This window comes from Phyllostomus discolor, chromosome 2, assembly GCF_004126475.2.
Source record: "Phyllostomus discolor isolate MPI-MPIP mPhyDis1 chromosome 2, mPhyDis1.pri.v3, whole genome shotgun sequence".
In the NCBI taxonomy this organism is placed as follows: Eukaryota; Metazoa; Chordata; class Mammalia; order Chiroptera; family Phyllostomidae; genus Phyllostomus; species Phyllostomus discolor.
In genome coordinates this window covers 93,913,513-93,938,751 of record NC_040904.2, presented here as the reverse complement: position 1 = coordinate 93,938,751, position 25,239 = coordinate 93,913,513, and the positions used below count along the sequence as shown (strand labels likewise).

General features: G+C 44.6%; 1 protein-coding gene and 1 pseudogene across 13 annotated transcripts in view; both read left to right on the top strand.

The window, feature by feature from the left end:
* Nucleotides 1-25,239, top strand: part of ZBTB20 (zinc finger and BTB domain containing 20) — a 708,962-nt gene that overhangs the window by 659,945 nt on the left and 23,778 nt on the right. For all 13 annotated transcript variants that reach the window (XM_036017291.1, XM_036017298.1, XM_028504756.2 and 10 more), the window contains one exon: nucleotides 11,436-13,040. In XM_036017291.1, coding sequence (XP_035873184.1) covers nucleotides 11,436-13,040 — 1,605 coding nt within the window. The remainder of the gene's footprint in view (nucleotides 1-11,435; nucleotides 13,041-25,239) is intronic.
* LOC118498667 lies at nucleotides 895-4,078 on the top strand (annotated as a pseudogene).

The window sequence follows — 25,239 nt, the reverse complement described above, 5'->3', positions numbered from 1 at the left end:
ACACCAGCTTAATTTTTTGTTTCTGTTTACATGAAATATCTTTTTTCATCTTTTAAGTCTGTGTATCATTCAATCTGAAATGGGTCTCCTGTAGACAGCATATGTATAGATCTTGCTTTCTATTTATTCTGCTACCCTATATATTTTTATTAAAGCACTTAATCTGTTTACATTTAAAGTAGTTAAGTAATCTTGGTTATAGGTCCTTGCTTTTTATCACTTCAAATATTTTGTGCTGGTCCCTTTTGGCTTGCACAGTTTCTGATGAGAAACCAGCTGACAGTCTTATGGGAGCTCCCTTGCAGGTAACTAACTACTTTCCTCTTTCTTTTTTAAATATTCTTTCTTTGTCTCTTTAACCTTGGCATTTTAATTATGATGTTTTTTGGTGTGGGTCTCTTTAGGTTCATCTTGTCTGGTACTTCCTGGACTAGTGTGCCCGTTTCCTTCACCAGGTTGGGGAACTTTTCAGTTGTTTTTCGTCAAATAGGTTTTCAATTCCTTGTTCTCTTTCATCTCCTGTTACTCCCATGTTGCGAATGTTGTTATGGTGATGTTGTCCCAGAGATCCTTTAAACTATCCTCATTTTAAAAATTTTCTTTTTTCTTTTTGTTGTTCTGACTGTGTGTTTTCTCCTACCTTGTCTTAAAAATAGCTGATTTGATCCTCTGCTTCATCTGGTCTACTCTTGATTCCTTCTAATATGATCTTTATTTCATTTATTATATTCTTCATTTGTGACTTTTTTTAATGGTTCTATGTCTCTTTTTATGTTTTCTATATCTTTGTTGAAATTCTTGATGAGTTGATCTGTTCATCTCGTAGTTCACTGAACATCCTGTAACCAGTGTTTTGAACTCTGTATCTGGTAGATTGCTTGCCTCCATTTGGTTTAGTTCTTTTTCCAAAGTTTTCTCTTGTTCTTTCATTTGGGACCTGTTTCTTTGTCTCCTCATTTTGGCTGCCTCTGCATGTTTGTTTCTGTGTATTAGCTAGAGCCAATACATCTTCCAGTCTTGGCAGGGTGGCCTTGTGTAGCAGGCATCCTGCAGGACCCAGTAGCACAGTCTCCCCAGTCACATGAGCTGGGTGCTCCAGAAGTGTCCCTTGTGTAGATTGTGTATGCCCTCCTGTTATAATTTAGCCTTAATTGGTGCTTGCTGATGCCTACCTGCTCAATTTATCTGTGATACTTAGGCTGATGGACTGTGAGGACTGGCCATGACCCCAGCATGCGCTGACCTCATGGAGCAGGATTCACCCCAGCAGGGTTCTGGTGCCTGCTGAGGTCATCCTTTGGGTGTGCCCTTTGCGTAGCTTTACAGTTGGTGCTCTGTTGTGGTCTGAGGCCAGCCAGCAGGTTATTGGTTTTCTGGCCTCTTGAGAAGGGTTCTGGTGCAGGCTGAAGTCAGCCACTGCCTGTGCCTGACCAAGGCCACCTGGTAGAAGTTACTGAGTACCTGCAGTTGACAGGTGTTTGTGTTGGGCCTGGAGACACATGGGAGAGGCCACTGCAACTCAAAACCAGCTGCCACCTGCACTAGGCCTGGGGCCATTTAGCAAAAAGCGCAATGCCTGAGGCCAGCCACCACCTGCCTGGGGTCTGCAGACATTGTGGAACTTTTAAGAAAGTGTGCAGTAAGGACCAAGGCTGCCCATGAGGCACAGCCATGAAAAGAACCAAAGGCAGTGTGTGAGTTGGGTGGAATGTGGCCTTAGGGAATCAGCAGGGTGGGGCAAGCAGTGTTCAGCAGATTAATGCAAATCCAGATTTGGCATCACCTGCCCTGCAGGCTGTGTCAGGGGAGGGCTCAACACGAGGACAATGGCAGCACTCACCCCAAAGCCACACTATTCATTTTCTCCTTGTATAACTCTGGTGCCTTGTGAGCTACTGTCCCTTCACTGGAGCTCAGGGTAAGTGCCTGTGAGCCAATGATTTTGTGCTTGGGCCCTTTAAGAAGGTACCTGGGTTTCTAGCCAGTTTACATCTCCCATGCAGGACAGAATTGCCACTGGTCTTCACAGCCAGCTGCTGTGGGGACTGCTTTTCCCAGCACTGGATTCTTGGGCTAGGAAGCCTGGTATGGGACTGAGACCCTTTGCTCCTTGGTGGCGACCTCTGCCAATAAGATATCCTTCCCAATTCTCAACTGCCACACATGCGTGTGGGACCAGCCCATTTTACCTCTCCACCCTCCTCCTAGCCTCGATGTGGTCTGTTCATTATATCTTTAGTTAGAGGTCTGTTCAGCTAGTCTTCAGGTGATTCTCCAGGTTGATTGCTCTATAGTTGTCATTTTGGTATGATCATGAGAAGAGAGGAGCAGAGCACTTCCATATTCTGCCGCCTTGACTGGAACTCATTAGAAAATGTATTTATATATAAATACGAAAAAGAAATCAGAATAGAAGTAAAATAAGGAACTGACACTAGAATGAGGCTGGGGGGAATTTTACATAGGAAAGCATATCATGAGGCGGCCCTGGCCATCTCACCCGGCAGCCGTCTGTCCCACCATCGCTGCCGCCAGCATGTGCTCCACTCAGTTCAAAAGGAACCCTCATGTGGGCTTTTAGTCGAGGTCAAGAACTGGCTCCTGTCCACATGTGACCCTCAGAAGAAGGCAGAGCTCCTCAGCTGGATCTAGGGACTCACCAGCCTATTATCATTTCTAACTTCCAGAAGGGTCTGAAGAACAGCATTGTCCTGTGCACACTCATGAATAGGCTGCAGCCCAGCTCAGTCTCCAAGATCAACCGTTCTACAAAAAACTAGCACCAGCTAGAAAAACTCTCTGACTTCATCAAAGCCATGCTCAGCAATAGCATAAAGTCCATGGGCCTGTCTCTCCTGGCTCTGGCAGACAAAGGGGCTGCAGAGCAGCCCAGGCATTCGGAAAAGCAGAAGTGGAACTTTGACGACGCAACCATGAGGGCAGTCCAGTATGTCAGTGGGCTCCAGATGGGCACCAATAAGTGTGCCAGCCAGGTGGGCATGATGGCTCCCAGCACCCAGCGGCACATTTTTGACATCAAACTGGGGACCAACAAATGTGACAGGTCCTCACGCCTCTGCATATGGGCTACGTGCAGGGCACCAACCAGAGTGGCCAGGTCTTTGGCTTGGGCCGCCAGATATACGACCCCAAGTACTTCCCACAGGGCCCAATGGCCAGCGGGGCTCCAGCAACAGCGGTGACTGCCCAAGCCCAGGGAAGGCCCCAGAGTACCCCCCCACACACACTACCAAGAGGAGGCAGGCTACTGAGGCCCCTTTTGTGAGATGTCTCCCTATATCATCACCCCATCTGGGATTTCAGGTTTTTCTGTGTCTTCATCTTGTTTTTCTATGTGTTCAAGTGCTCCCAGCTGAGGGTCTGTGAAGACCAGATCCTGATGCTGGTGGGGTGGGCCCTTCCAGAGCACATCCAGGTAGCATATTTCCCAGCAGGCTTTGGGCCAAGCTGTGGGTGGGGAGAAGAAACCTGTGCAGAGAGGGACACTGGCCCCAAATGGCTTCCAGTTGCTACTGTCCATCTTCCCTTTTCTCTGCTGATCAGTTTGTGGTTTCTGTACCCACAAAAGTTTCAGGCAGTGTTAATAAAACAAAAGTGATTTTTTAGGGGGGGTGGGGCGAGGATGGTGGAGGGTGCTGGGAAGGAAGTCCCCTGGGAGAGGGCCAGGCCACAGTCCCCAGATATTTTAGGCATCACAAGGGACTGGATTTCCCCAGGACCGCTCCCCCAGGGGCCCAGTGAGGAAACTGAGGCCCAGAGAGGACAGTGGAGTTCTGAGTGGTTGAGACAAAGCCAGACCCCCCCTTCCATACAAGTCTCTTCTCCCCTAAGAAGTGCTGCACAGGGACCCCCACCAGCAGGCCTTGTCTGGAAACAACCCCACCCAGAAGCCCCAGGAACAACAGATAATGTGAAATATGAACTGTGGACTAAAGGCAATAAAAACCTTTTCAGGGGAAAAAGAAAAGCATATCATGAAGTCTTTTGTTTTTTAAAGATTTTACTTATTTATTTTTAGACAAAGGGGAATAGAAGGAGAAAGAGAGGTAGAGAAACATCAATGTGTGGCTGCCTCTCACACACTCCCTACAGGGGGCCTGGCCTACAACCCAGGCATGTGCCCTGACTGGGAATCGAACCAGCAACCTTTTGGTTCGCAGGCTGGCACTTAATCCACTGAGCCACATCAGCCAGGGCATGAAGTCTTACATAATTGCTGAAATGTGGCCTAAATTTTGACTCTGACCTCCAGTTATGATATTCACAGGGTCCAAAAACTTAAAAGTAGAACCAGCTTTTCCTGGGCCAGGAGTCTGGGAGAAATTGATTGATTAAGGTACATTTCAAATATCAAACGTTCTTAAGGATGAGTTTCTTCCAGTGGTTTAGATTTCAGGTCTTCCCTGGCTTCATGGGTCCATTTACACTGGGGTATTTTCAGTAAATGTTTCATTTATAAATTGGTGAAAATGGAAGTGACCCCAAAAGCAACTTCATCCATTAGTCAGTTATATTTGCAATGTTAGACATGAGGTCAGGCATTCCCTAGTCCCTTCTGGGAAGTAACAGTGGGCTTCATTTGAAATCAGACAAACGAAAGACCTGGGCTCACTAAGGGACAGCAGGAGCCTCCAGGGCCCAGTGAAAAGGCTTCCCTGGAATTACTTCTTCCTTTGGACCTGAAAATCTCACTAGTAATATCAGTCTGGTCCCATCCTTCAGATGCAGTTTAAAGCTCTTGCTTTTGGGTAGAGTGAAAAGCAAGAAAGGAGGCCAGGAATGGAGGAGCAGTCCAGGCCTGGGGACTGGCTGAAGGTCCTAGGACATGTTGTCCTAGTTCAGAATTTTCCCTCTTATTGCCCATACTTGGAGTTTAGTGAGGCTTAATGGTTCAATGGGAGGAAAGTGGGGAGGAGAGCAGGGTAGGAGGGAAGAAGGATGGAAAGAAGGCCAGGGGCTGGAGAGAGAAAAAGAAAAGCCTGCGGCCTATTTGAAGTTCCCCAGAGCTTTCATGTGAACCCTATCTTGTTGGCGGGATTAAAATTGCATATTAAGTTTGTATTTATTTTTTATTCAATATATACTACAAAATCTAATTCTTAACAGTTAATAAAATTTTAAGGGTTAATTCCTAATTCTTCTCTGTATTTTGTTGACTGTCAAAGGGACATACTCTGATAACAACCTGATTCAGGCCAGATTGTGCTAAACAGTATTTGGCTTCAACAGTTGTAAACCTGTTGTCTCCATTACATTCTTTCCTGTTTCAACCAGGGTTCATATTTTATCATCTACATTTATCTTCTCTTTTTCTTCTCTCTCCCCTACTTTTAACTCATTCTCTTCTGAAAGGTGACTTCTGTCAGTTTGGCCACGGTTGTTGAGTTTATTGTATAAAATAATATCAGCTCAACTTAAGTAAATGGAAAATATCAGCTCAACAGGCCCCATGCGTCAGATGTGGTCATGAAGGCTGCATCAGTTTTAAAGGCTTTGATTATTGAAAGTTTTTACGAGGTGCTTAAAGAGAGATCATTCAATCTCAATCCATGGGCCTTAACTTGGGAGAGGAGACCTTTTTGAGATTTTCATGAAAGTCACCGACTGTATTCCTATGAAAGAAGAAACATGTCCATTCATGAGAAAAATATACAGATACCCCGTAAACCCACATATACTTCTTAAAGACCTATAAATACTTAAAGTGAGCTCCAGGTAATATTATATGTATGTATGAAAATTTAGGAAATATGAAAGACATACTCAATTACACTATTGAGACCATAGATAGGATGGTGTTATAAATGCTTTAAACACATTAGTAATTTTTAATACTTTTGCCCAGCTAACATAAGAGGCCACACCTACAAAAGTATAGACAGGCTGTCCCCAATTTTCATAGGTGGTATATTTCTGAAAATACGTTTAAAAGTCAAATTTCTGAAAGTTGAACAATTTATATGTGCTTTATGACAAGAATTCTGTTACCAGTGATCAAAAATAAACAAACAAAAAAAAGATGATTTCTAATGGTTCTTGTACCCTGGGCCTAAGTAATCTGGAAGGTGGAGGAGAACAGTCACTAGCAGCTGGCCCGAAGCATCCCCCTTTCCACTATGGGAGGGGCTGCTCTCCCTCCTCTCAGGTGGATGGCCTTCTCAGGTTCACCTACATGGCATTGACACCGCGATGTGCTAGGTGTCAGGAGCCAGGGCAGGAGAAAGGGATCTTGTTCTGCCTGTCACCTTCCACTTACATAAGTGATTTCTCCGGTGTTGCCAGCCACCTTCCCTCCAAAGATCGTGAACAAGCCAGGGAAGTAGAGAGGGCCTTCTGCCCTAGATGGTGGAAGCTGTGAGCAAGCAACCTCTACCCTCCTGTAGTACACAGGCTCAGCCAGTGCCCCCTAGAATGTAGGTGAGGTAAACACTGAAGTCCCACACCTGGCAGGGCAACAGATGCTGATTTAGGGAGTAAAGAACCTGAGTTACCACATGCATCCCTGTTTTTTTCACCAGAGGAATGGCTCTTTCCTAGTGTGACTAACTTGATAAGGACACCAATCAGCTAACATATGAAAGAGCAGCCTCAGCCTACTAAAGGTATCAAGGTACAAGGTGGAAAAGAGTGTGATGGAAGAGGCTGAGGTGCGGAGGCCTGGCCGACCTATTTTGTGTGCCGACTCACTTTCCTCGTGTGAGCCAGGTGGCCTGGATTGAAAGCTCATGGGCTTTTCAGTCCTGCCATTTGATCTAGGCCTTTTGACATGACCAAAATTCCTATTGGTTTTAATTTGAGAGCTTGTGTTTCCTCCCAAGTCTCACAAACCAAATTCCCATCTCCCTGCAAGGGTGTCCAACCTGTGGCCCACAGGCTGCAAGTGGCCCAAGAAGGCTATGAATGCCGCCCAACACAAAATCATACATTTACTTAAAACTTTTTTTGCTCATCAGTTTTCATTAGTGTTTGTGTATTTAATATGTAGCTCAAGACAACTCTTCTTCCAGTGTGGCCCAGAGACGCCAAAAGGTTGGACACCCCTGCTATAGCATCTCACGCTTTCTCTATTCTCATTTTATATATCTGAACTGAGGAAGGGCTGGATTTCACACCTAATTAAAAGAGACTGTATTGCCTGCTGTTTCCTTTCTTGTTCATTTTCCCTTGTGCAGAGGAAGCTTTTTATTGTCATGCTAAGTCCTATCCCGGACACCTGCAGTTTAAGGGACAGAGAACAGCTGGGTTCCTACCAAACAGAGAGCAGGGGCCCTTGGTCACCTGTTTCACCACAAGCAGGTTCTCCCTCCGATGCCCACTCCTGTGCCGGCCCTGTCCGTGTTGCGCTCACTCAAGGACACCGTCAGTTAGACCACATGCTCACTCTCGGCGGTGGCATTCCTTGCATGTTTCCAGTGAATGCCCCCACAGGCTGGCTCAGTATTTTTACTCTAGTGAAAAAGAGATAGGCTAGTATTTTAAAACACACAGAGAACTATTTTAATCATTTTTTTCACTTTGCCATCAGTTCTGTGTCCCTACCACTGTGGGGCTTGTTAGGTGGGGTGGTGTTCCCAAGTACACATCATCTTTGTGAAGTTGTGTGGTTTTATAGAGTGAGAATTTTTTTCTTGTTTTTTTGAATAGCCCAAATGCCTATTCAGTGCCAATCTAGGAAGAATGCAGTCAGCATTTTCACACCATTCCTTCCTCCATGGTCCCTGAATAACCACCTCATCAAGATTTGTTTTCAGTGGGGGACAAATCTTCCACCACAGAGTATTTCAGACAACCCCGTTGTAATCTATACATTAATGCCCACTGGATGAAAAGGACATCTTTCACAAAAGCCTGGACATTGCCTTGCTGTAGCAGAAACTTTTTCCCACTGTATTAGTGTTAAAAAAACACAAAAGAAAGCCTGGGAAAGGAATTGCTTCAGCATTGTGTGCTAGAAGGACAAGGCGTGCCTGAATGGAGAGCAGGGTCCCCATCGCATCTGTACCCACATCAGCAGAACCACGTCAGCCTTTCCTGGCTGCTCACTGTTGTGCAGGACCAGTGCATAGGGAGGTGTTAAAAGGGGTGTCTCTGGACACCCGGTAGGTTTGTTGGGTCGGCTTGTATACGTGCGCAGGTTTGAGTTTCTCTCTGTGGTTTTCCGTGAACATGGCGACCCTGTTACTGCAATGACCATATTCAGACTGCTTAACAGATGTGTGTGTGTGATTACCCCGTAGGCTACCTGATTGCTTAGATAAACTCAACCACTTCTGTCAAACAAGCGGTGTAAATCTTTCTCAGATTGTGTGTGATATAATGACAGTTTTTGCTGTTAACCATGTCCACCTCTAAAACAACCTCCTTCAGTACTTTCAGTGTCTATTTTTTTCTTTTATGTCCTGAGAACTAGGCTGGCCCTAGATCTCTGGGCCATCCAGCTTTCATTCCTCAGCAGTCCAGTGTTATGCATTGAAAAGACCATCAAGGTCATGGGTTCTAATCCCAACACTGCAACTTACTGGCTGTGTAAAACTCTGGGTAAATTAGACCCTTTGAGGGCCTCAAGCTCATCTTTTATCAAAAGTAATAGTAGGACCTGTCCTAAGAGCACGTAAGATTGTTGTAAATAGTAAATGAGATGCTGCATGTGAAAGAGTTCTGGACACTGTAAAAACTGCATGGATGTTAACTATCATGGTAATGTGGTCACGTTTCTGCCCAGACTAATCAGAAAGAGGACAGGTGTCCATCATGTATGACATCTCCAGAGACATGCTTGTGACTGGTGCTGTGAGCAGGTGTGCATTTAAAGAGTGTTCGCGCCTGTGTGGGAGAAGAACAGTTTCCCTGTGGCAGTGGGTCAGGCCATCACAGCCTCCATCTCACCACCTGTTGCCTTCCTACTGGGAGCTGTTTGATACTTCCCTCGGAGATTCAATTTTATCAGAGAATCAACTAGTTGTAGTGATTATGGGCCTTGGTGATAGTAACATTGTACTGTATATGGAAAACTCTACATTTTAATGCCAGGATAAGTTGTTTTATCTCTCTCGTTGTTCCATTTATAAACCTAAAAAATATGTTCGTTATTAGCTGTCTGAGGCTATGTTGAAGACCCTAGACCTAGAAAGACAAAGACCATGCCAGTCGACGAATATGTATAGAAGTAGCTGCAAGGGATTCTGGAGAAACCTTTTCACACAGATTTACAGCAGACCCATGGACACCTAAGGGCCAGACTTCAGTCAGGGGAAAAGCATGCAGAAATAGCTAAGCAGATAAGAGTACCAGACTGCCTGGGTCCAAGTGCCAACTCAGCTACCAACTGCCTCGGTGACCTTGAGCAAATTTCTTAATTTCTCTCACCTCAGTTTCCTCATCTGAAAAATGAGGATAATAATTCTAGCTACATCACAGGGTTGTTCTGAGAATTAAATAATATAATAAAGTAGACAGACCAGTTCTAACAGTGGTTAGGATCTGACACATGATAAGCTAAAAAAAAAAAAGTTTTCTCTTGTTATCGTTATCATGGCACAAAGGCATGCTGGACTCAGAAAGAACTTGGGACTTGGTCCGCTGACTTCATTCCCAAATATTCCTTCCTGGGTTATTGGGGCCTTCTTCTGGGGCCATATTTTGTATTAACACAGTTATAGAGGATTCACCATGATTCTTTAATCTAGCAAAGACAATTTGTTTTACATGATTGAAAAAAAGTAGACACAATAGCCTAATGAACTATTTTAGGCAAGAAACAGACCCAATGGAAGTTGAAAAAGGAAGGAATTCTCTTACGTAAACATTTATGCAAATCATATTACTGAAGGTGAACCGACAGCCTGCAGGCATTTCCTAAGTGGATGTATGTGAGGCTGACTAAGTGTGAACTGGGAAGAGAGAAATGAATGACTATATAAAAGGATGTGGTCACACTGACAGAGCTAGGGCAGCATGAGGAGATTGCGTGAGGCGAGGCAGGAATTCTAGCTGAGCTCAGACTTCCCTGAGCAAGTCCTCTCTCCTGAGGCCGAGGAGAAGGAACCTGAGGAGCTGTCTGCAGGCCATTACCTCTGGGGCTACTTCCAACAAGACACAGGGAGCTGGGTCCCAGGCCAACAATCGGTGGTACTTTGGCCACCTGGTTTTGAAAGCCCACTCTCTCAAGCTGATGGTTCAGCCGTGAAGACAAAAACAGGGAATCTGACTGAAGACTCGTTCAGAGACAGGGATTCTTTAGAGTCATTTGAAAGGTGAGGTAGAAAAAGAAGAAAGCCTCAAGACTGATTGTTACAGCTCCGGTGTTCTTTCTCAGTCTGTGACCTCGATGTTACTGGCATTGTCCCTGGTCTTTCCAGTCTGAAGCATAGTGACGGCAGTGGCTCAGGCTATCCACAGCCTCCAGTCGCTGACCATCGCCTTCCTCCTGGGAGCTGTTTGATAATTCCCTCCAGCAAGTGTGTAGAGCACCAATTACCCTCGGTGTTCGCACATCCCGCTTCTGGTTCACTCCTGCTATCTTGACCTAATTGTTAACAGTGCTCCTGGGCCAAGGTGCCCAGTTCGAGTGGTGAATATGACCATCTTGTGTCCTCCAGGCTCCCAGATCAGTGCTGCCTTCATTATGCCCCAGAAAATTCAGAAAATCACCACATTGCATACAGCCACGCTAGAAAGTTCCCTGATTATCAGGGATGACAAGAAGAACATCATCTGTAGAATGTCCTGTAGATACAGGAAGTAGCAGGCAAACACCCCTTTCGCTGCAGACTGCACTCCATAACCTCTCCCTCGACCAGAAAACAAGGTGCCACTGTTTGGTGAGCATCTGAGTCTGGGTTTGGTTTTCCAAGAATTTTTGTATGCACAGTGTGGATTTGGGGAATATGCCCCATAAATTAATAGGAAGGGGATTTATTTTTTACTATGAATATTGTTGCAGTCCATGTATAAAATAAGGAACTTTGATAAGCCAGGGGAAGTGTAAGCTTTCCCAAAAGACTTGGGCTTAGGCCTGTCCAACGCAGAGTTAGAACAAGAGGAGAACAAGCCTCCATTTGCCTTTCAGTTCTCATTTGCCAGAGTTGTAGGAGTGGCAGGCAAATGTCCCATCTGTTTATTAGGCTACTCCAACTGACAACCCTGGCTGAATCTCTAGGGGACTGACGAGGATTCAATGCCCCAATAGCTGGGACACTGTTGGGACACAATTCAAGGTCCTGTTTCCATAAGACATCATACTGCAGCTTGACCTCTGTGCAAACCTGCCCATCTCCCACCGAGCTCTCTTGTCCCTTCAAGGGTGGGGTGGTGCTTCTAGGAGCCATGAGGGTTGTTCACCTGAGGCCCAGGTGTTAGGGGTGCAGTCAGCTAGCTCTGACCCACACTCTGTTTGTGTCTGCCTTGGCATGCAGGTGACATCAGTTGCAAGGGGATGACCGAGCGCATTCACAGCATCAACCTTCACAACTTCAGCAATTCCGTGCTCGAGACCCTCAACGAGCAGCGCAACCGTGGCCACTTCTGTGACGTGACGGTGCGCATCCACGGGAGCATGCTGCGCGCACACCGCTGCGTGCTGGCTGCCGGCAGCCCCTTCTTCCAGGACAAGCTGCTGCTGGGCTACAGCGACATCGAGATCCCATCCGTGGTGTCAGTGCAGTCGGTGCAAAAGCTCATTGACTTCATGTACAGCGGGGTGCTGCGCGTCTCGCAGTCGGAAGCCCTACAGATACTCACCGCCGCCAGCATCCTGCAGATCAAAACAGTCATCGATGAGTGCACGCGCATAGTGTCCCAGAATGTGGGCGATGTGTTCCCGGGGATCCAGGACTCGGGCCAGGACACGCCGCGGGGCACTCCCGAGTCAGGCACCTCGGGCCAGAGCAGCGACACCGAGTCAGGGTACCTGCAGAGCCATCCGCAGCACAGCGTGGACAGGATCTACTCCGCACTGTACGCATGCTCCATGCAGAACGGCAGTGGCGAGCGCTCCTTCTACAGCGGTGCGGTGGTCAGCCACCACGAGACTGCGCTCGGCCTGCCCCGAGACCACCACATGGAAGACCCCAGCTGGATCACTCGCATCCATGAGCGCTCACAGCAGATGGAGCGCTACCTCTCCACCACCCCCGAGACCACGCACTGCCGCAAGCAGCCCCGGCCTGTGCGCATCCAGACCCTGGTGGGTAATATCCACATCAAGCAGGAGATGGAGGACGATTACGACTACTATGGGCAGCAAAGGGTGCAGATCTTGGAGCGCAATGAATCCGAAGAGTGCACGGAAGACACCGACCAGGCCGAGGGCACCGAGAGTGAGCCCAAGGGCGAAAGTTTCGACTCGGGTGTCAGCTCCTCCATAGGCACCGAGCCTGACTCCGTGGAGCAGCAGTTCGGGCCTGGGGCAGCTCGGGACGGCCAGGCTGAACCCGCCCAGCCTGAGCAGGCTGCAGAAGCCCCTGCAGAGGGCGGCCCGCAGCCCCACCAGCCAGAGACAGGTGCCTCCTCTCCAGAAAGAAGCAACGAGGTGGAGATGGACAATACAGTCATCACTGTCAGCAACAGCTCTGACAAAAGCATCCTGCAGCAGCCTTCAGTCAACACGTCCATCGGGCAGCCATTGCCAAGTACCCAGCTCTACTTACGCCAGACAGAAACCCTCACCAGCAACTTGAGGATGCCTCTGACCTTGACCAGCAACACACAGGTCATTGGCACAGCCGGCAACACCTACCTGCCGGCCCTCTTCACTACCCAGCCCGCGGGCAGCGGCCCCAAGCCTTTCCTCTTCAGCCTGCCACAACCCCTGGCAGGTCAGCAGACCCAGTTTGTGACAGTGTCCCAGCCCGGCCTGTCGACCTTTACTGCACAGCTGCCAGCGCCACAGCCCCTGGCCCCATCTGCAGGCCACAGCACAGCCAGTGGGCAGGGCGAAAAAAAGCCTTATGAGTGCACTCTCTGCAACAAGACTTTCACCGCCAAACAGAACTACGTCAAGCACATGTTTGTACACACAGGTGAGTGCAGGCCCCCTGAGGGGGGGCTGGCAGCGGGGGGGGGGGGGCTGTGCGGAGGGGCTGTGGGAAGGGACAGGCAGGGCAGCAGGTAGAAGGGAAGTTTTGGAGTCATTTTTTAGGTACTAAGGAAACCCCACTGCAAGCCATCTTTTAGAAGCCCCAGCTGCGCCCCCACCCTAGGAGTAGAGTACCTGGACCAAAGACAAAAATCACAGAAACCCTTTATGGAGAAGGGCCAAGTGGGGGAAAGCCTGATAAAGAATTTGCAGGCACAACATCCCTTAAATACGCTGAACTCTGTAACACATTCTTTGATCCAAGGTGTGCAAAACTGGAAAAGTCCTTGCAGACCATACTCTCCAGTCACCTCAATGTGCACACTAAAGTCACTAGGCAGAGCAAGGACAAGCATTTCAGTCTGTAGTGAGCTCTGTGTGAACCAGCAGCTTGAAAAGGCCACAGCAAGGCTAGTGCAAGCTTAAGCTGCATGTGTGGTCCCTGAAATGAGGAGGAGTGATAGACTCACTATTTTCCACTCTCCATTTTCAGTATCTAGAGACCACAGTTGGTTCTGGGTACAACCTTTTAAAAGGACCGCAGACTAATCGGGACACAGTGAGGGGAGTATGAGTAGGGTGAGGAAGGGACGCAAAGCCAGGGCACCCGAATCATGGTGGAAGGTCCTGGGGTGTTCGGACTGCAGGGAAGAAGACTCAGGGTGTCACACGAGCCATCCTCGGGTATTCCAGCTGCAGGGACAGCATGATGTTGTCGTCACGCTGGAGCTCTGGAGCCAGATTGCTTGGGTTTGAACTTAGATTTAGCGACCACTGATCTTTATCATCCTGGGAAAAATTACTGATCCTTTCTATACTTCCGTTTCCTTGTCAGCATAAGGGGGATGATAGTGATAGATCTTTCCTACAGTGCTGTTTCAAGGATTAAATAAATTCATAGACATGAGGTTCTTTAAACAATTCCTAGAGAGCACATAAGCACTCTATAATTGATAGCTATTATTAGCACTTTTAACATTATTTAAATGGTTAAGAGGAAAGAAGGGAGTAAGCTTGTTTTGTTTGGGTCCAAAAGGTAGAACTGGACCAGTGACTGGACACAATAAGGAGATTCTTTCAACCAAATGAAATGATTGTGGACAGTCAGAGCCGCTCTCAGATGGGACAGACAGCCTCCAAAGGAAACGAGTTCCTAGAATTAGAGGTGTTCAAGGAGACAATGGTCATTTCCTAAGGATGTTGTAGGAGGGATTCAGTCTGCAGGTGAGCAGTAGGGCCAGACAGTGCTTCATCCCTGGATTCTGTGGTTCTAAGATCTGACCTCCCAGCCAGTGCTCTTTCCTCGCTCCATGATAGGACAGACATAGAAGCTAGAACTACACAGATGCTCTGCCATGTGAGGGGCCACACATGCGATACGATTTCACAAAGACTCTCTTGTACCTGGAAATTCCTATTCCAACAATGGTCACCATATTTGAAATTTCTGTTTTGAGAGTCACTCCTCTGGTAAACCTCTGGTTCCATCATATCCTTGCTGAAGGACAAATAAGTTGCCAGGAGAAAGTCACATATTGAATCACAATACACAGAAGCAAATTAGCTCCCCAAAGCAACCTTGTTTCTCAGATCAGCTAGCAGAAATAGCCAGGCATAGGACACAAAGCGCATAATTGTGAACTGGGGGGTAGAAGGGAAGGAGAGCAGCAGACGCTGAGAGGAGGTGCACAATGTGGACGTGAACAACCACACTAGGATGTTACTGAAGGCAAACTTTTCCTTCTTTGCAGTTCAGCTTAAGGCAGGACATCATGTAACTCCATGTACTTACGTTTATGCAAATCAGTTGTTTTGAAAGAGGACAGTTTTCATACCTCCAAAATCATGCAGAGGCACTGCAGAATTTAGGAAGAAAATCAGGTCGTGGTAAACCACTGTTTACTTGGGGTTAATGTGAATGCACCCAGTAACCCGCAGTCAATCGAGAAAATTTTCCATGTGGTGTGGGTATCATCATTATTTGGTAGATTAATCAAATAGTAATACTTTTATTTATGATTTACAGAGTGCTCTTAGGTAGTTTATGTTCTTTCCTCCTCTAAATAGCTGTCTAGAAACCATCAAATTAAGGATAAGGGGAAAAAGAAACCGTTTGTGGAAGTGTCTTCTTAGGCAAAGTTGACTTTGTTGGTCTTGAATAAACATTTCTATGCTCTTCTGTGTATCTCTTCCAGTAGACCTAGCAGAATAAAATCCACACATTCTTGTAGATCACATATTGCAATGAGACTTTAAATTTGCAACATAATATTTTCAGCGTACCGCTAAAATTTGTCTTTTTAATGCATGAATACATTTGTCCAGTGGATTCACCAGAGGATTCTGTGGTTAACCTAAATAACTAGATCTGCCCATAAGAAAACCAGCAATGGGTTTGTACATTTATAGCTTATGCATCACAGATACAAAAGCTATAAGTAAAATCATTTTATAAATTTAAGTAATGCTTAAAGTGTAGCCTTCAAATATGTAGTAAATTATGAGGGTCTCAGTAAACTACCAAGGTGTCTGTATTAGTGTGTATAATATGGACACATCTGAGAACAATTAATAATGTACATATATCAGTCTTAGCACCTCATTCAAAAGAACAACTCTTCTCTTTCACCGCAGAATTATTTGGCAATGTCAGTTTAGAAGGGTCATCTGTCTATCAAGACTTTATCTGACTGAAGGAGTTCATAACCTTACAAAGTTTAAGAATAACTAGCCTAGATTTTCAAAGCAAGACAGCTTGATCACAAGGAAGTAATGCAGTACCTGGATTCACTGTGGCCCACATTTCTAAAGAAAGTTTTCTCCTACTTCTTGGGAAAGCATCAAAAAAGTAGAGCCTCCCAATCTTACAGGATCCCAGTAGAAATGACAAAAATTTAGAGCAAAAATCCAAATGTTGGTCTTAAAAGACTCTAGAAAGTACTGGGGCTACTTGGAAGAGTAAGGATTGATTCAGAATTCTTAACTGTAGTCTAAGCAAAATAGAACCCTCCCAATAAGGAGTATTAACAGAGCTCAAAGGATGGAGATCTGGGTCCTTGGTATCACAGCTACTCTCTATAGTAACTAGCTTTGCATTTCAGTAGCTCCAGGTTTTAATGTAAAGGACACTTGCATTCAACAACTGCAGAAAATCAATTTTGAAATTGAATTCCAAGTAAAATTTTGTGGAGGGTACTTTAATGGTTGACATAGTGTTTGAAAAGGAAGTGTTTGAGACAAATCAGTGGTCTATCGTATTGACTTGGGAGCAAAGCTCTACCTTAGAGAACCAAGGAAGCCCTGGTTGGAAAGCATATTCCAGAACACTTACAATACTAAAACTGAGACTGGGGGCATAAGTGAGACATGATTGTATTAGAATTAGATTATTTGGGTAGAATTTGGTTCCTCTAATTGTGGCCTTATACAAGTCACTTAACTTTATAACCCTCCGTTTCTTTGAGTTTAGAATGGAAATAATAATTTGCCTGCCTTTCTAGTAGCTGTAAAGGTATGATGCATGTGAGAGCTTTTCATAAAAGGTGAAGTACTACTTACAGTTTAAAAAAATTATCATCATTACTACGTTAGCCCCCTCCTCCCAGGAGACATTGAGTTTCTTTGCTCTGTATCCAATCTCCGAATAATAAGCTCTCACCGTGTTTCCTTCCTCTGTGGAATTCAAATGCTGAAGCAATGTGATACTCCTTGGGTTTCCCTTGAACTTCTGTCATAAAATGAACATATTTTTCTGATATCTTATGGATTTTTTTAAGAGAAAAAGAAAATCTCTCGCCGGATTGCTTTCTTCTACCAACTAACCACAGTAGGACTCCACCTCTTCTAGGAGTTTCTCGAGTTCACTTTACTGCAACTTTATAAAATTTGTGAGGAAGTAAACCAAGAATTAGGAAATATTTGAAAACATGAGAATCAGAGAAAAAATAAGATAACACAAATAATCCTGTCATGGAACAAAGGAGGATTTCTCTATGCTTTCTCCCAAGAGAAAAAAACAAAAGTCAGTGTGAATCTAATGAACAAGCTGAACTAACAAGCAAATACAGACAGACTCATAGATGGAGAGCAGGCTGATGGCTGGAGGAGCATTGGTGATGGGGTGGAGGGATGGAGCAAAAAGGAAAAGGACTCATGGACATGGACAACAGTGTGGTGATTGCTGGGGGGAGGGTGTATAAGGGGGATAAATAGTAATGGGAAAATACAATAAAAAACTTTGAAAGAGTCCAAGGAGTGGGAATGAAAGGGAAAGACAGGATGAGAGGGTGTAGGCCTTGGAGTCAGCATGGATGTGGAAGGCACATAATAGAGAAAATTCAAAGGTAACTTTGGAGCACTGGTTCTGGAAGTGTGATTCCCATGCCTGCAGCATGCAGATTCTCAGGCCCAACCCAGAGCTGAATCAGAACCTCTGGGGATGGAACCCACAATCTGCGCTTTAACAAGCCCTGATTCACAATTTGGGAATCGCTCCCCTAGATGGCCTAGGCCTTTAAGAGGAGGATGGCCTCAGGTTGCTTTTGTTTCATAACATTGTTCTCTAAAATTCCACTCATAAGAATCTACGTGTTTGGAAAAAGTAAGTCAGAGTTATGAATAACAGCTTGATTTTATTATGGAAGCAAATATCTTTCATATGAAAGGTGAACGAAGTCTCTCCAACTGCACAGGTACCATGGCCCAAGTTCCCCTTCAGGCACTTAGCAGGACGGGCTTGTCGTGTCATTCTGTGTGTGTCTTTATACCTTCCCGTTAGGGTGTAAACTCTGTGAGAGCAGAAATAAGCTTTATATATAATTATATGTCTATAAAAGACACATACAGATATATATCTTATACCTCAAATATACCCAGCATAATACCTTATAGACAATAAATATTGATTAGTAAATGAATCAAATTCTCTTGTGATGATGTCTAATCACTTCCAAAAGGAAAAGTGGTTTATTTCCAGAGTGGTTTACTTATTGTATCATGTAGCTCTGTAGACATAATGCAAAAATACTTTGCACATTTATATAGTAAGTGCCTTCTCCAAATATGTGAACATGTTCCAATACCATGTTCTATTTGTCCTTACTTTGCTCTATATAATAAAATTGCACACATAATAGGACCAACCAAGATGCTCTTCAGCATCTTTATTCACCACCAGGTATAGGGTTATTAAAGTTAGCAAACAGAAATACAGAATACCCATTAAATTTGAATTTTGGATGAACAGTAAGTATTTTTTAGTCTCAGTATGTCTCATACAATATTTGTTATATACAGTAAAAAATCATTCTTTATCAGAAATTCAGATTTTACTGGGTGCCATGTATGTTATCTGGCAATGCTATCTAAGTGAAACTTTCTTGTTTTACATTTTTATTTTGTGTGTATAGCATTTTTATTGTTTATTCTATTACAGTTGTCCCAGTTTTTTTCTTTTCACCCCCCCTCCACCCAGCCGACCCCTCTTTCCCACAGTCAGTCCCCTCCCCATTGTCCACATCCATGAGTCATTCGTATATGCTCCTTGACTGATCCCTTCCCCTTCCTTCCACCATTACCCCCGTCCCTCCTCCCCTCCTGCAGCTATCAGCCTGTTCCATGTTTCTGTGCACCTGGTTCTATTTTTCCCATTAGTTTGTTTTGTTCATTATATTCCAGTTATAAGTGAGGTCATAAGGTATTTGTTTTTTGCCACCTGGCTTATTTCACTTAGCATAATACTTTCCTGTTCCATCCATGCTGTTGCAAAGGGTAGGAGTTCCTTCTTTCTTTCAGTTGCGTAGTATTCCATTGTGTAAATGTACCACAGCTTTTAATCCACTCATCTACAGATGGGCACTTGACTATTGTAAAGAGCACTGCTGTGAACATAAGGCCGCATAAGTTCTGAATTGTGTTTCAGGATTCTTAGGGTATATTCCCAGCAGTGGAATCACTGGGTCATAAGACAGTTCCATTTTTAATTTTTTGAGGAAATTCCATACCATTTTCCACAATGGCTGTACCAGTCTGCATTCCCACTAACAGTGCACTAGGGTTCCCTTTTCTCTGCAACCTCGCCAGCACTTGTTTGTTGATTTGTTAATGGTGGCCATTTTGGCAGGTGTGAGGTGATGTCTCATTGTGGTTTTAATTTGCCTCTCTCTGATGGCTAGTGATGTTGAGCAGCTTTTCAGATGTCTATGGGCCATCTGTATGTTCTCATTGGAGAAGTGTCTGCTCAGGTCCTTTGCCCATTTTTAAATTGAGTTATTTGTATTTCTGGTGTTGAGTCATATGAGCTTGTTATATATTTTGGAGATTAAACCCTTGTCTGATGTATCATTGGCATATATATGTTCCCATAGAGTCAGTTCCCTTTTCATTTTGCTGATGGTTTCTTTTGCTGTGCAGAAACTTTTTGATTTGTTGTAGTCCTCTTTGTTTATTTTCTCCTTTACTTCTCTTGCTCTAGGAGGTATAGCAGCAAAAATATTGCTACACGGGTTGTCTGAAATTTTACTGCCTGTGTTTTCCACTAGGGCTTTTATAGGATCATGACTTATAGTTAAGTCCTTTATCCATTTTGAGTTTAGTGTGGTGTATGGTGTAAGTTGGTGGTCTAGTTTCATTTTTTTTGCATGTACCAGTCCAGTTCTCCCAACACCATTTATTGAAGAGACTGTTTTGACTCCATTGTATGTTCATATCTCAATATTATGAGTATGCTCAATATTTGTTAAATATTAGTTGAAATAGACACATGGGTTTATTTCTGGGCTTTCTGTTCTGTTCCATTGATCTATGTGTCTGTTCTTATGCCGGCACCAGGCTGTTTTGATTGCAGTGGCCTTGTAGTGTAGTTTGATATCAGGTATTGTGATCCCTCCAATTCTGTTCTTCTTTCTCTGGAACTTTCTTTTGAAACCCAATCTCAGGACTTTTTGCCTTAAAACCTATATATGAATATAGGCTGGCATATGTAGTTGCTTAAAAAAAAATTTGTTGAGTAAGTGAGTGAGTATTCAGAAATGTGATCATGCTTTCCAGGAGAATTTAATTCAAGAAACTTATACATAAATGCATTATTTTCTCAGCAAGACTTGAATTTCTTTTCTTTCCTTTTTTTTATTTGCCAGAGAATATATTGTATCTGTGTTTCCACTTGTGTCTTCTTCACCAGCAAATGGTATATGTTTGGGCTTTTTTCTGAATTATATTATCAACAGCCCATTCAGTGGTTTTTAGTATCCTCTACATGTATGATAATTTTGTTTACTTTGAGAAACTCAGCAATTTCAGCCATGAATTTGATATAAATACATATAGCAATGATAGTAACATAATATCAATAGAGTAATAATTGTGAGGTCAAATAATATGAAAATTCTCAAATAGAGATTGGGTTATTAATTACATCATGCTGTGGAATAATGAATGAATATAAGGTTTGAAGCAAGAAAGGCTTAGTTTTACCACTTTCCAACTTTACCACTTTCTGAATGACTTTAGGTAAACTCTATTATCAATCTGAGCCTCATATTTTTGCCACGTAAGGAATAGATCTTAATAGTAGTTCCTTTCATGGTTGCGATGAGAACCAAATAACATAATTTTATGTAAAAGCACTTAACTGCAAATTCTGTAAAATTGCCAAACCACTTGGGACCATCTATGTTACACATTATAGTGGCATCGTATATTTTGCAGCGAAGCCCAGAGAGAGTTCATTGTTGACAGGGGACAGAGGGGATGACCTCTGTGGGCTGGGGTCGTACTCTCAGCACTTACTGACCTGCTGAGTGCCCTTCAGAATGTTACTATGCCTTTCTAATGGGGATACCATTTTCTGGGGATGTTAATATCTACCCCAGTCCTAACTTTGTAAGAAAAGTCAAGTAATATGGGTGAAATTCCCTGAGATCTTCAAATTTCTCTTTAACACTAAAATATTTTAGTTGTCTTTGAAGCCACAGATGTTACGTGAATGCAGTGGGCAACCTCCCTCCCCACCCGACCCCAGTGGGCAACCTCCCTCCCCACCCCACTCCCCACCCTCCACAGAGGGCCTCATAGTTCAAGCCAGCACTGGGATGGCGCCCCAGAACTGGAGAGAAAGGCTGGCAGGCAGTTACACCAACCGTGGCTCAGGTGCGTGGGCTCTCCTCCATGGACTTCTCTGGTGGAGAGAAAACTCTGCACTCAGTGAGGCCGATTCCATCTGACCGCCCTCCTGTTGCTGTCACTGAACCTTTCCACTCTCTGTTCTAAACTGGATTTTCCCCATTTAGAGGGCCTGCACTTTCAGGGCCCCCTCCTGCTTTCCTGGCCCATAACCACCTTCCCCAGACCATACTCCCCTTGTGCTTCCCTGATGCCTGCTCTCCTACCAAGTACCAGGCCCAGTTTTCGGACCCCTCACTGTACACCTAAGAAGGGTATTGTGCTAAAGCAGGTGATGGAGAAGCCTAGAGAATGGGAGAGACAGGTGGGAACAGCGCTCAGAAAAACATCCCGGTAACAGCATTCGGTGTCCTTTCTGCAGCCCAGGAAAAGCCTGGTGAGAATGAGAAAGAATCAGAGGAATAAATGGATTCTTGCAGAGCTCCCAATATTCAGTCACTACTGAGAATTGGGTGGCTTGGCCCATTAGGATATCTTTTACCTGAACTTTGGGCAGACTCTCTGCATCTATTAATCAATCAATCTCTCTCACTCTCTCCCTCTCTCCCCCACACACACACTTGTTAGTCATGGTAGAGTGTCAGTACTGGTCCACGAGCTGAAAAGTGGCTGTTTAGAGAGGATGCATCAAAAAAAGTGGAGTAAAGCATATGTGTTCACTACCCTCCCACCCTTGGAATACTAAAGGACACTGCCTTCCCTCAATTTCTCTATTTGCCATTGAGTTTCTCTGTCTCCAGAGCTCAGTTGTTGCTTGCTAGGAAGTCCTCTGTCTGCGCTATCTGTTGACATTGTATTCATGGCACCATTTCTTCCCATTAGCAGATGTCCCTGAGAGTAGACTGTATACCCTTAACTCTGAATTATTACATAGCTGCAATATTCATAATCTGAAACCATTGTTTTTCAAATCCTGAGTTGGCTTTCCTATACCATGTAAGTAATTTCTCCGTTGATTTCATTTATTATCAGTTCGTTTGCACTAAAGGGAAGAGTGGAATTTTTCTTAAAATGATCACATACTCTGTGCTAAGTGCCTTATCTTTTAATTTTCAAAATACCTTCACAAGACAGGTACTTACTATATTATTCTCAAGTTACAGATAAGGAAACTGAGGCTTAGAGAGATTAAGTAACATGCCCAACTCACTGGGCCAAGGAAATTGAATTCATATGTGACTCTTGCCTCTGATTAGCCCCCAAATGGATCATTTTAAAGCTAAGGAACTTATATGAGCTTCCCTCTCACATTATAATTCCAGTGTCTGTTTTGTACTCTGTGTTTTTTTGCTTTGAATCTAATGATCAGACTTGCCATTTCTGGCCATAGGTTCAGACCTGGAAAACCATCCACAGCCACCCATGTAAACTTCCGTTCTCTGCCCTGAGAGCAACAGCCAGCAGACCACATCCGTTTCACGTATGATGTTGAAAGCCTTTTTGGAATTGCTATAAGTAATATGCAGGAAAATAACAGGAAAGAAAAATACTTAACATTTCTACTAAGTGACATTGTTTCAAATCCAAACATATAGAAAGGAAAGCTGAGGATACCTGGCTACTCTGAGAGCACACCCCATTTAGTAAGACAGTCCCTGAAATGCCTATGTTCCACCAGGACAGCGCCTTAATAATTATTGAGAGCACTTTCCGTTACAGAGCTGCCAAGTACTTCTTTCACAAACACTTTCCCTCATTAGCTATCATACCATTTTTCCATGGCAGCGAAGGCCACAGGATACCTTACCCTATTTAAAATGTGGAACTGCTGATGTGCTGAGTGATTTAAGCAGGTTGTCCTCAGGTCCCACGGACAAGGCCTGGGCTGGAGTCCTCAGGGGCTGTGGGCGCAGTGGGCAGAAGGCAAGGCAACCAATTGTGCAAGGACCACGGCAAGTGCTCGGTGCTGCTCCTCACTTTCAGAAGGAAACAAACCCAGACAGATGAAATCACTTGGGAAGGCCAGGGTCATGCATAAGTAACGGCCAAACCACACTCTGTGCATACAAACAACACACAGATCTGTGCTACGAAGGGAAAGATGACAACTGTGAAGAATCGATTTAAAGTCAGAGTAGAAGGGTGTGAAAGTGAAAAGCTTCCTCAGTGACCTTGCCCAAAGGAAAAACACACTAGAAGAAGGAAAAAGTTTCAAACAGCGAGAGCTCCTTAACAAAGAAGTTTCAGCTTCCTAGCAACCAAAATACCATCTGGTACTTAAGAAGTCGTGCTTCCCAATGAAGGTGACAGGTGGACATGTTTTAAAAGATAGTGGGCCGGCCTACCATAGCCTCTAGAAAGTGTACTGAAAGTACCAGGAGGGCAAAGGCCAGCTTGAGCTCCAAACATGTTTATAGTTGACAGAAATGTTTCAACTAAAAATACCACGCATGACTATCTCTCCTAGGGAGTCTCTCAGTTCAAAAAATGTATCTGTGTAAACACCACACATAGGCTGAACTCTTTGCTTAGGAAGGAGGCTTCCTGAAATTCTCTCCCTTTAGTCTAAAAGTGAAACAAACGGTTCCCTTCTAACCCTGTGATCCTGTGGGTGATAGGGTCCCTTCAGCGGGATTGAGGAGAAGGAGATCAGACCAGAGTTGAGAGGGGCAGGGGGCAGGCCAGGACGTTTGTGAATAAGTAAAGGAGAAGACTGCAAAGGTCCATGAAATTAAGAAATTGGTGGAGTGATTCCCTAACCAAACAGCCACTTCTTCAAGTCATGTGCTTCAAAACATACCCTTTTATGCTTACAAACACAATGAGAAAGCTTTCTAATGGGACGAAGTTTCATAACACAGATCGTGAGCACAAAGCACCAACACTGCACCCTGCAGACGGCGACTGTTCTCGTGGCCGCTGTTACCTGGACACATCCAACCTCTTCTGTTTCACAATGGAAAAAACAGAAACACAAATAGAGGCACATGTTTTAATGGGAAATTAGCTTAAATTTAGGAAATAGATGTCCTCCTACCTTGGTGCATAGTCCAGATATTGAAATATTACCCTACAGAGCTCCAAAGGCTTGGGGGCTGGGGGCCTTCCGGCTGGGTTGTGAACGAGTACAGGAAGGCCTTTCTCCTGTCAGGTCGGCAATCAGAAACGAGGGAAGAGATGGAAACACCTTAAAGTGGTTCATCTCATCTGTCAAGAGCAGGGCGGAGAACAAACAGCACCAACCAAGCACAAGTCTGTTTATCCAAAGAGATGTCACAGGCCTGTGGACGACGTTACTTAGAGCAGACCCCCTCATGTGGTCCTTCGGTGACAACGTTCATTCATACTTGCCTTACTATTTTTAACAAACCTGATGGTTAGGTTTCTTAAGTCAGCAGCAAACCAAAGCAGTAAACTGAGGAGAAAGAAGAGTTTTGGCCAACAGACTGAGAGCAAAGGAGAAAACTATTTTTAAAATTGACCCAAGAGTTCAAAAAAAGCGTATGGAAACAGTTAATGGGCAGAGGGGAGTGGGTGGGTAGTGTTGTAATAAGAATACCATGCAATTATTCCCACATCACTCTGGGTGGTCTGCAAAGTGATTTCATATGTTTTCTTGTGTCAACGCCAACACAGTGAGGTGAGTAGGACTGTATACATACCTCAGAGGCATTTGGAGCTTCGTCAGAGTGGGGTGCCACATGTTGGGGCCTGGATCTGAACAGGACCACCTGAGATCACCACGGTGTCCACCACTTACTCGGCCTCAAGCGGACAGGGCAGATCTGCAGTTCAGTCCAGTCAAGGCAGAATAGCCAGTTAATTCTTAAGTTACATTTTAAGGAGATTTCTATCTAAACTAGGTAAATTGAAAGTGTAGGTCTTCGGAATGACCTCTTCCAATGTTGGCCAGTAATTGCCTAAAATCCAGGCATGAATGTGCCCAACAGGTAGAACACTGGAGGTGGAGAGGGTCCCCAAGGAGCCAAGCTGTGTAAGCACTGTTCTTAGTTCCCGAAGAT